Source organism: Felis catus, chromosome E1 (assembly GCF_018350175.1).
Source record: "Felis catus isolate Fca126 chromosome E1, F.catus_Fca126_mat1.0, whole genome shotgun sequence".
NCBI lineage: Eukaryota > Metazoa > Chordata > Mammalia > Carnivora > Felidae > Felis > Felis catus.
In genome coordinates this window covers 39,783,688-39,795,208 of record NC_058381.1, presented here as the reverse complement: position 1 = coordinate 39,795,208, position 11,521 = coordinate 39,783,688, and the positions used below count along the sequence as shown (strand labels likewise).

The 11,521-nt window shown below is 40.0% G+C and overlaps 3 protein-coding genes across 3 annotated transcripts; all 3 read left to right on the top strand.

Moving 5' to 3' along the window:
* Positions 1–473: 473 nt before the first annotated feature.
* Positions 474–979, top strand: LOC123381911 (keratin-associated protein 1-3-like). Its single transcript, XM_045044475.1, has one exon. The coding sequence runs from the start codon at positions 491–493 to the stop codon at positions 977–979; it is 489 nt and encodes a 162-aa protein (XP_044900410.1). The 5' UTR covers positions 474–490.
* A 6,121-nt stretch (positions 980–7,100) lies between these two features.
* Positions 7,101–7,635, top strand: LOC101087885 (keratin-associated protein 9-3-like). The gene has a single exon (XM_045044474.1). It carries the CDS (start codon positions 7,118–7,120, stop codon positions 7,604–7,606), a length of 489 nt encoding a protein of 162 aa, XP_044900409.1. The 5' UTR covers positions 7,101–7,117; the 3' UTR covers positions 7,607–7,635.
* A 2,356-nt stretch (positions 7,636–9,991) lies between these two features.
* LOC123381912 (keratin-associated protein 1-3-like) lies at positions 9,992–10,497 on the top strand. Its single transcript, XM_045044476.1, has one exon. It carries the CDS (start codon positions 10,009–10,011, stop codon positions 10,495–10,497), a length of 489 nt encoding a protein of 162 aa, XP_044900411.1. The 5' UTR covers positions 9,992–10,008.
* Positions 10,498–11,521: the final 1,024 nt, after the last annotated feature.

The window sequence follows — 11,521 nt, the reverse complement described above, 5'->3', positions numbered from 1 at the left end:
TTGCTTCACAGTCAAATTGAAGATGAGAAAGATAAAGGGGCAGCAGTTGACACTGGAGACATGTTGCTGGGAATTAAACTGTCATGTGAGACCCAAGAACTCCATTATCAGGGTCACCAATGAGTAATACTGACACTCTGTAAAGGTGAGGCACCAATTATTCTTAGGGCAATGAGCAAATTTTAACAAATATGGGGGATTATGGGTTATGTACCCAATGAACGCCAATGACTACCTGACTGTGGTAAAGAATCCTAATTGAAGACCAATAAAATGAACTTTTAAAGGCTTTCAGAGGTTGAACAAATAACTCAGGAATAGGGCAATTATTATTCAGAGACAGATTATTTATATACAAACAAGGAAGGCATTTTGAGAATTATGTAAATAATAGCTGGCCAAGGCCTATAAAAGGCCCAACGTGGAAGTGACCAGCAAAACACAAAAAACTTCTCTTAGCAACCCAACTCTCAGCCCAGCTCCTGACACCATGGCCTGCTGCTCCACTAGCTTCTGTGGATTTCCCACCTGCTCCACCAGCGGGAACTGTGGCTCCAGCTGCTGCCGGCCCAACTGCTGCCAGAACAGCTGCTGCCAGCCCAGCTGCTGCCAGTCCAGCTGCTGCCAGCCCAGCTGCTGCCAGAACAGCTGCTGCCAGCCCAGCTGCTGCCAGCCCAGCTGCTGCCAGAACAGCTGCTGCGGGACCGGCTGTGGCACTGGTGGCGGCCAGGAGGGTGGCTGCGGAGCCGTGAGCTGCCGCGTCAGGTGGTGCCGCCCTGACTGCCGCGTGGAGGACACCTGCCTGCCCCCCTGCTGTGTGGTGAGCTGCATACCCCCCACCTGCTGCCAGCTGCACCACGCCCAGGCCTCCTGCTGCCGCCCGTCCTACTGTGGACAGTCCTGCTGCCGCCCTGCCTGCTGCTGCTACTGCTGCCAGCCCAGCTGCTGCCAGCCCACCTGCTGTGAGCCCACCTGTTAAAAGCAAGGTTGCTGATTTTCAACTTGAAGTTTCAACTTCCAAATCAATTCATGAGCTAATTATTTCCTCCACCATGCCTGGACCACTAACAAATTCTTGAACTGTTATTTGTTTTTTGTGGTGGGGGCTATTTAGGCCTCACAGATCTATCTGATTCCATTCAATTCTGGAAAGACTTTGATCTCTCCCAGTGAGGCCGCCAAAATACAAATTTGACTCAAGAAATGGGACAACCAATTTGCTTTCAGGACACATTTGAATCTACTCTCTGTGATTCTGCCACCAATGCCACGGAAGAACCATCTGTCCTCAGATATGTTCACCTCCTATACTCCACCATCCTGCAAACTGCACTTTTTATGAAAGGGGAATAATATACCAAGGTCTATTAAACTATATCTATTTGGTGCAGCAAATATCTCTTTTTTTCTTTATTGAGTTTATTCATGATATGTATTTCATAGAAAGTCACAAAAGATTTTAATCTGTTTTTGATATCCCACACTGCTTTTCTTATATCATGCTAGGAAATTTGATTAGATCTACTAAAGGTTAATGCCATAAAAAGTACAGCAAAGGCAGTCATACAGGGCCTCAGAAGTGGCACAAGCTCTATTTCCATATCCTGGCCTCACAAAGAGCTTTCACAACCAGAAAAGTATAGCAGTCAGGAACTCTGAATCCAAAGCCAGATATGATGTATTTTTTTTTTCAAGTCTCTTAGAGGAATGCTCTTTCAGGCAATCTTCAAACCATGGTAACATATGCTAATATATTACACTCTTCCATTCACATGTAGTCTTGCCTAATAAAGCAAGAGAACCACACATTGGGAAAGCCTCTCTGAGGAAATTCGCTTTTGGTCAGATGGAGAACTTTACTCTAATTTCCATCTCAGTTTCTAAACTGAAAGTGAGGATAATAACATATCTACTTTGGTTTAAAATTTTCACTTAGAAATACATTTATTATGCGTACACATGCACTCATACATAATACACAATGGATGTATATACATAACATACAATGAATTTATACATATTTAAACACAAGCATCAGGAAATGTTTTATAAATCTTGGTAGTTTTTGGACAAGGCTCAGGATTAATTTGTGGTTTCTTGGACTTAGAACTGGAGGGAGCTGAAGACACTCCTTTTTATTAAAAATATTACTTGGGTTAAAATTATAACACTTTATTCATGCAAGGGTTAAAGAAAATCAAGAAATTAGAAAGCATGAATAAAGGATAACATGTAAGCAAGGAATCAATTTCCCCGACATATCTTCTAGAGACCTGATCAAACCCAGAAGACACCCTTGAATAGAATAGAAATGGCAAAATGTTTTGTCCTCTTTTTCCTTCGATTTTAACTTCTGACCACTTTCAGATATCACTACCTAAGAGCTCCTGCTGAGAAAAAAAGTATAAAATAAGTGACATGTGACTTGGGTAAGATGCAAATTTGGCTGTTTATCAGTACCATACACAGCCAATCATTCCTTCCTTCCTTTATTCGACAGCATTTCCTGAGTGCCTACGTTGAAGATGGTGCAGAAAGCACTACATAGGATTCTAAGGTGAATTAGACATGGTAGATCATACCCTTAAGGAATGAATGAGCGGGGAAAGCAATTCCACAATTTTAGCCCTGGAGGTGTCTGAAAGATCACCTCATTTTACAGATGAATAAACCAATGTTCAGAGAGAGTAAGTCACTTTTTTGAAGTTGCAGAATCACATAATGGCAGAACCAGTTTGAGAAGCTTATTTAGTTTAATTAGCTTAATTTAGTTCTCAGTTAAGGGCTCAGATCGCTGTATCATGTGACCCACCCATAATCACCAAAAGCTGGATTCCTTTAATTCTCTTTAGCTTGAAATTCTATCATTTTTTTTAATTCAAAAGCACAAACTAAAAACAACTGAGGATATATCAATAGGGTATGATTGAATATGGTGTGGTATGATCACACTCTGGAAAACTGCATAGCTATTTAAAAGAATGACTAATAGGTATGGGCAGATCTATAACCAGCAAGGAGACTGAATTAGTAATAAAAAACCTCCCAACAAATAAAATCCCAGTACCAGACACTTCACTGGTGAATTCTACCAAACATTTAAAGAAAAGTTAAAAACAATCATCCTCCAACTCTTCCAACAAATTAAAGGGAAAGGAATACTTCCAAACTTACTCTGTGAGTCTAGCATTACTCTGATACCAAAGCCAAAGACACTACAAGAGGAGAAAACTAGAGACCAATATCTGTGATGAATATTGATGCAAGATTCCTCAAATAGTATCAAACAGAATACAACAGCACATTAAAAGGATTATACATCGTGACCTAGTGGGATTTTATCCTAGAATGCACGGATGATTCAACATGCAAAAATCATTGAATGTAATACACTGCATAACAGAACAAAGAAGGGAAAACACATGGTTAATAGATGGAGAAAAAGATTTTGATGAAATTCAACACTCTTTCAACAAAAACAAAAATACTCAACAAACTAGGAATAAAAGGACACTATGTCAGCCTAATAAAAGCCATATATGAAAGCCCACACTAACATAATACTCAGTGATAAAAGACTGAAAGCTTTTCTTCTAAGATCAGGAAAAAGAGAAGGGTGCCCACTTTTACCTATTCTATTTATCGTAGTACTAAAAGTCCTAGCTAGAGAAATTAGACAAGAAAAAGAAATAAAAGGCATCCAAATAAGAAAGAAAAAAATAAAATTGTCTCCACTTGCAGATGACATGATATGATATATAGAAAATCCTAAAGACTCCACCTTACCCCCAAAAATACAATAAGAAAAAAACATTTAGAACCAGTCAACAAAACCAGTACAGTTGGAGGTTGCAGGACACAAAATCAATACACCAAACCAGTTGCATTTCTACACACTAACAACAATCTACCACAAAGAGAAATTAAGAAAACAATCCCATTTACAATAGCATCAAAAAGAATAAAATAGTTAGGAATAAATTTAACCAAGGAGATGAAAGATCTGTGTACCAAACACTAGAAGTCACTGATGAAAGAGTTAAAGAAGACACAAGTAAGTGGAAAGGTATTACATGCTCATGAATGAGGAGAATTAATACTGTTAAAATGCCCATACTACTCAAAGCAATCTACAGATTCAACGCAATCCTTATCAAGATTATTTTTCACAGAAAGAGGAAAAAAAAATTCCTAAAATTTGTGTGGAACCACAAAAGACTCAGAATAGCCAAATCAATCTTGAGAAAAAGGAACAAAGCTAGAGACAACACATTTCCTGATTTCCAACTATATTACAAAGCTATAGTAATCAAAACAGTATGATACTGGCATAAAGGCAGTCATATGGACAAATGGACTATAAGAGACAGCCCAGAGAGAAACCTTTACAAATATGGTCAAATAATTTTCAATAAGGGTGTCAAGACCATTAAAAGTGAAGGGAAGTCTTTTCAAAACATGGTGCTTGGAAAATTGGGTATCCACATGCAAAAGAATGAAGGTAGATCCTTACATTATACCATATACAAAAATTAACTGAAGATGGATAAAAAAAAACCTAAAGTTAAGAACTAAAACTATAAAACTCTTAGAAGAAAACACAGGAGGAAAGCTTCATGACATTGAATTTGTCAGTGATTTCTTGGATATGACACAAAAAGCATACAAAAGTAAAAAAGTGGATAAACTGAACTACATCAAAATTAAAAACTTCTGTGCGTTAAAGGATCAATGAACAAAATGAAAATTCAATCTATAGAATGGGAGAAACATTTGCAAATCATATATCTAATAAGAAGCAAATTATCTAGACTATGTGAAGAACTTCTACGACTCAAAAACAATTATAAATTGGGCAAGTACATGAATGGACATTTCTTCAAAGAAGATATACAAATGGGGGCACCTGGATGGCTCGGTGGGTTAAGCATCTGACTCCTGATTTTGGCTCAGGTCATGATCTCATGGTTTGTGAGTTTGAGCCCTGAGTCAGATTCCGCACTGACAGTGTGGAGCCTGCTTGGGATTCTCTCTCTCTCTCTCTCTCTCTCTCTCTCTCTCTCTCTCTCTCTCTCTCTCTCAAAATAAATAACTAAACTTTAAAGAAAAAAAATTAAGTTAATCTTTAAAAAAAAAGATATACAAATGTCCAAAAAGCATATGAAAGATGTTCCATCTCACTAATCATTACAAAAATACAAATCAAAACCACAAGGACATACCATGTCTTACCCACTAGAATGTCTACTCTCAAAAAACCCAAAAAGTGTTGGCAAGGATGTGAAGAAATTGGAACCCTTGTGCACTGTTGGTAGAAATATAAAATGGTACAGCCGCTATGGGAAACAGTATGGCAGGTACTCAAAAAACTAAAAATAGAACTGCCATGTGATCCAGCAATTCCACTTCTAGGTATCTACCCAAAAGAAGTGAGAGTAGTATCTTGAAAAGATATTTCTACATCCGTGTTCATGGCAACATTAATCACAATAGCCAAAAGGTTGGAAGCAACCCAAGTGTTCACTGATGGACAAATACATAAACAAACTGTGGTGTATACATACAACAGAATATTATTCAGCCTTAAAAAGGAAAAACATTCTGATACATTGATAGCATGGATGAATCTTGAAGACATTATGCTAAGTGAAATAAACCATGAATTAAAAAGACATACTGTATGATTCCACTTATATGAGGCATCTAGGTTGGTCAAATTCATCAATACAAAAAGTGGAAAGGTGGTTACAAAGGCTTAGGGAGGAGAGAATGGAAAAATTGCTCTTTAATGGATATAGAGCTTCAGTTTTACAAGATAAGAATTCTGGAGATTGATTACACACCAGTGTGAATGCTCTTCACACTAGTGAACTGTGCACTTAAAAATGATTAAGTAGGCAAATTTTATGTGTATTTTATTACAATTAAAATTTTTTAAAAATAAGTATGTATAGATCCCAACTTTTACTTTTTATTTATATTTTACTTTTACTTATGTATATGCTGGTTTATGTCTGCAAAAGCAGGAAGAAAGGTGTCAAAGAATATATACCAAATTGTTAATATTGATTATTTCTGAAGTACTAGTTTTGGAGGGGATGGGTGTTTGGGGGAAAACAGGAAAATTATTAAATTTGTTTATATGTCTGTGTACTGTTTGACTTGTTAAAAGGTGTATTCATTACTAGCATATATTTTTCATTTAGTAGAGTCATAAAAACCATCTACCGGCAAAAGTCTTAACAGTTTCAGCTGTGGGGGCACCTGGGTGGCTCAGTCAGTTAGGTGTCCAACTTTGGCTCAGGTCATGATCTCACAGTCCGTGAGTTTGAGCCTCATGTCGGGCTCTGTGTTGACAGCTCAGAGCCTGGAGTCTGCTTCAGATTCTGTGTCTCCCTCTCTCTCTGCCCCTACCCTGCTCATGCTGTCTCTCTCTCTCTCTCTCTCTCTCTCTCTCAAAAATAAATAAAGATTAAAAAAATTAAAAAAAAAAAACAGTTTCAGTTGGGAATATGTACATGGTTGGTGGAAGGCAAAAATATTGGTTAGAGCTCTCAGTATCCTATAACTTGCACAAACAGATCCTAGAAAGGCATAGTTCTTTTGGATGTTGATTAATGTTTTGATGACTCTAATGTTAGTCATTCGAAATCTGAACAAATTTTCTTTTATGAAGTCCTGATCCTTAATTTAGTGACCACTTAGGAAGAAAATGCTCAGTTTAGATAAACTGTCTAAAAGATCAACAAAGGGCAGGTATGACCAAGCAAGCCAGGAGTGGCCCACATACAGTCTGTCATATGATTTGCATAAAGAGGTGTTGCTCTGATTGGCTTCCATAAAAAGCATTCACTTGATCCAGAGGGCAAAGAAGAAACAAAATAGGACTTAATTGAATAATCACCAAGCAGGCTATTGAAATGCTATTTATAACTTTCTAAACAACTCAGGTATCAGCCAATCAGAGACTGACTTTGCAAAGGGTATCAAGGAACAATGCTGAATGCTAGGACAATATGCAGCTCTAGGATAGATATAAAAGGCCAGAAGTAGAAGGTGCAGTCAAAACTCAAAAACTTCTCTTAGCAACCCAACTCTCAGCCCAGCTCCTGACACCATGGCCTGCTGCTCCACTAGCTTCTGTGGATTTCCCACCTGCTCCACCAGCGGGAACTGTGGCTCCAGCTGCTGCCGGCCCAACTGCTGCCAGAACAGCTGCTGCCAGTCCAGCTGCTGCCAGCCCAGCTGCTGTCAGCCCAGCTGCTGTCAGAGCAGCTGCTGCCAGCCCAGCTGCTGCCAGAACAGCTGCTGCGGGACCGGCTGTGGCACTGGTGGCGGCCAGGAGGGTGGCTGCGGAGCCGTGAGCTGCCGCGTCAGGTGGTGCCGCCCTGACTGCCGCGTGGAGGACACCTGCCTGCCCCCCTGCTGTGTGGTGAGCTGCATACCCCCCACCTGCTGCCAGCTGCACCACGCCCAGGCCTCCTGCTGCCGCCCGTCCTACTGTGGACAGTCCTGCTGCCGCCCTGCCTGCTGCTGCTACTGCTGCCAGCCCAGCTGCTGCCAGCCCACCTGCTGTGAGCCCACCTCCTGCCAGTCCACCTGTTGAAAGCAGGGTTGCTGATTAAGAATGAAAGGGGAAACTAAGCAAACCGCTCTGATCTCAGAAGAAGTGTTCAATTTTACTCCCATGCTAAGTACCATGATGTTTCTAAGCTGCTCAGAAATGAGTTTAGTCAGGACCCTCTTGGATGTGCTGAATTAGCACACTGAAAACATGTATCAATCAGAGTATCTAGATATCCTGCCTTGCTTGAGAAGGCTCCAGGGTCACTTCATTTCAGTGACATCTCTGGTCTCCTCCCTATCTCTTGATCCCCACATGTTTTAGACCGGCTTTCTCCTTGAATATCCCCTGTTAATTTCAAATAAAATGTTTAAATGTGTAAAGCAAACTGGGTTATTTTCTTTCTTCTACCTCTAAGCTTATCCATCTTTAGCTGGAATTCAAGGAGAGTGGATTTGCATTTTTATAATAATCCTAAAGCATACACATGAGGTCTAAACCAGACAGGCTGAATACTAATTACACTATGCTTGAATCCATCAGTTAACAAAATGCTCCATGCATTAAATAATCTTTACAGTTATTCAAATAGTTAAATGCTCTAACCTGTAATAATTAGGTCTAAACCAGTAAAGCAACTTTTGGCTAAAATTTTCAGGTTGATCAAATCTATGGGATTTCTACCTACATGTAACTCTACCATTTTAATCCCCCTCCAGTTTATATACTAGATGTTCTCCTTCATGTGTACCTAATATCTAGAGATTATATTACTTATTAAATAGATTGTAAAATATCTACCAGATACTATCTATTAGATACTGTTTTCCAAGAGCATTTAGGCTTAATTCCTATGTCTTAGGCTATTATATTCTTCCCACTGGTCTCCAAATTGCCCTCCAAGTTTCAACTCCCAACACTTTACTGGAAGTACATAGAAAGTGTATCTCTGACCTAAACAAGGATAGAACAAACAGCCTGGGAGATACCCCGTGAGTTCTACCAACATCGTTTGTCAGACACATGTATTAGAAATCTCAAACAACTATTTAGGTTGTACTTTGCAACCCAATTTGAAAGATGTTCTCTTGGAAACTTAAGACAAATCTAGAGCAAAAAAAAAAAATCTTTTAATTTTTTAACTCCTTATTAAGTATTTCAGTGCAATACAAAATACAATAGGACAAAATATAGGATACTTTAAGAAAAATATTTTCCAAGTTTTTTATAAGCTGCCAGCACTTACCTCTATCATTTAATTGGTAGCAATGATAGATCAAACACAAGATTATGCGTTTCAAGGAAGAATGTCCTTCAAAATGTCACAACTCCCAGATGTTTTTCCCTGAGACTTGGTTCAACTATTAAACACAGAAAAATATTTCAGCACTTCCTAATGTCTTTTGACAATAATAAGGACTCCTCCACGAGAGGCACTACAGCTTGAAAGTTCTATTAAATCATTTATAAGTGGTACATGCATCCATGAATCATGTCTTTTACTCCACCCATTCAAAATCAGATTTAGTAAGCATTTATTAAAGTCCTACCTGACGCTTAGCACTCTGCTATCTTTATATATACTACGTCACTTGTTCACAAGAAAAGATTTCTGGCCTAGAATATGAATAATAGTTACACATTTCAAATTGATTGGAATCAAAGGAACTATAGTAGTCATTTGACTTTATGTTGGAGTAAATTAGTTTGAAGTTTTTTTAATGTTTATTTGAGAGAGAGAGAGACAGAGACAGAGAGAGCATGCACACGCAAAAGCAAGAAGGCGCAGAGAGAGGGAGAGAGAGAGAATCCCAAGTAGGCTTCACACTGTCAGCGCAGAGCCCCAACATGGGGTTTGATTTCACGAATCGTGAGATCATGACCTGAATTGAAATCAAGAGTCGGATGCTTAACCAACTGAGCCACCCAGGTACCCCAGTAGGAAGCTTTGAATTATACACAAAGAGTACTCTTTTCAGTTCAGTGGATGTTCTGATATCCTAAATGCAAAAGAATTCAGTCTATATAGTCAGAAGAAAAAAATAATAGTTTAAACTAAGAGCACAATTATCTTAGAGATATGGACAAAACGTCACGTGGAATAACCACCTCTACAAAATGAGGGCGTTGGCAAGGGCTAAAATGGAAGGACTCTTTGAACATGGAAAACCACAAATGTATTCCAAAGAGCAAAGGACCACACGAGCAGTCCAAATGAAACTACAAAACAAACCAATTTCTAAACTGCTGCTCATAATAGGTCATAAGTATTTCAATGTAAGCCAATCAGAGGTCCAATGAGGAACAAATTTAAAACAAAAACAAGGAAGATATGTTAACATTTTTATAAATAGAAGCTGGCTCAAATATATAAAAGGCCTGACATAGACCTGACCACCAAAACACCTCTAAGCAACCCAACTCTCAGCCCAGCTCCTGACACCATGGCCTGCTGCTCCACTAGCTTCTGTGGATTTCCCACCTGCTCCACCAGCGGGAACTGTGGCTCCAGCTGCTGCCGGCCCAACTGCTGCCAGAACAGCTGCTGCCAGTCCAGCTGCTGCCAGCCCAGCTGCTGTCAGACCAGCTGCTGCCAGCCCAGCTGCTGCCAGAACAGCTGCTGCCAGACCAGCTGCTGCCAGCCCAGCTGCTGCCAGAACAGCTGCTGCGGGACCGGCTGTGGCACTGGTGGCGGCCAGGAGGGTGGCTGCGGAGCCGTGAGCTGCCGCGTCAGGTGGTGCCGCCCTGACTGCCGCGTGGAGGACACCTGCCTGCCCCCCTGCTGTGTGGTGAGCTGCATACCCCCCACCTGCTGCCAGCTGCACCACGCCCAGGCCTCCTGCTGCCGCCCGTCCTACTGTGGACAGTCCTGCTGCCGCCCTGCCTGCTGCTGCTACTGCTGCCAGCCCACCTGCTGTGAGCCCACCTGTTAAAAAACCAGGTTGTTGATTTCCAGTTGCCCAGGACACAGTATCTCTGAACAGTGTATCTCCTCAACCACCCCTGGACCACCACAAGTTCTACGACTTCCACTTGGGTTTTTGTAATGGGGGCTGCCAAGTATATGGGCTCTACCTGATATCATTCTGCAATGAATACATTGATTCTCCACTGAATACATTGATTCCCCACTACGGACACAGAAATGCTGCAAACATACCAGCTGATTATCAAAATGCTTTGGATATACTATTTCTGATTTTTCTTCAGGGTCTAAAATAACTGACATATTGTGGAATTAATCCTTTAGAACTACCCACAAGTCTAATTCTTCCCTGCCTTATAATCTGCTTTTTGCTACATTTAATAACATTTTTTCTAACATCAAACCAGGGTACAGCCACGTGACTTTCCTCAGATGTCACCAGAGAGAATGGAAGCCCTTCACCCAACATTCAGCTTCTAAGAAGTAGGCTAGACTTTTTCATATTTCAACATCTGATTTCATCCCTATTTGAGGGGTGGGGGGGAATCATAAGGATCTTGCCTGTTGGCTATTTCATTTACATCTGTGATATAGTGTTTTCTGTCATTTCTTAATAAATATTATAACTGGGCAAACAAACCATAGTCTGTGTTTCTACTTGTAAATAAAATGTGATAATGTGTTAATGCCTCCTTCAAAGAAGTATATTTGTTTCTTTTTAAAAGAAACTGAAGTCATATAAAGTGTATGGAGGAACTATGGAGATCAGGAAGATGAAGACTTAATTCTTATCCCTGAGGACTTTACTATCCAGAAATAAAAAGTATATGTGTGAAAATAGCTACAAACAATATAACAAATAAACTGCGTTCTCTTAGTAGTTGGTAGAAAAAAAAAAATCTCCCTGTCTTAGGGGGATGCTTTTGTGGCCAATAAGCCTTGGTAGTCCAACTTACAATGGGTGCTGAGAAACAAGGATGTTAAATAATTACAAACGAGACAGAGAAGAATTCTTTTTTTATTCCAGAAAG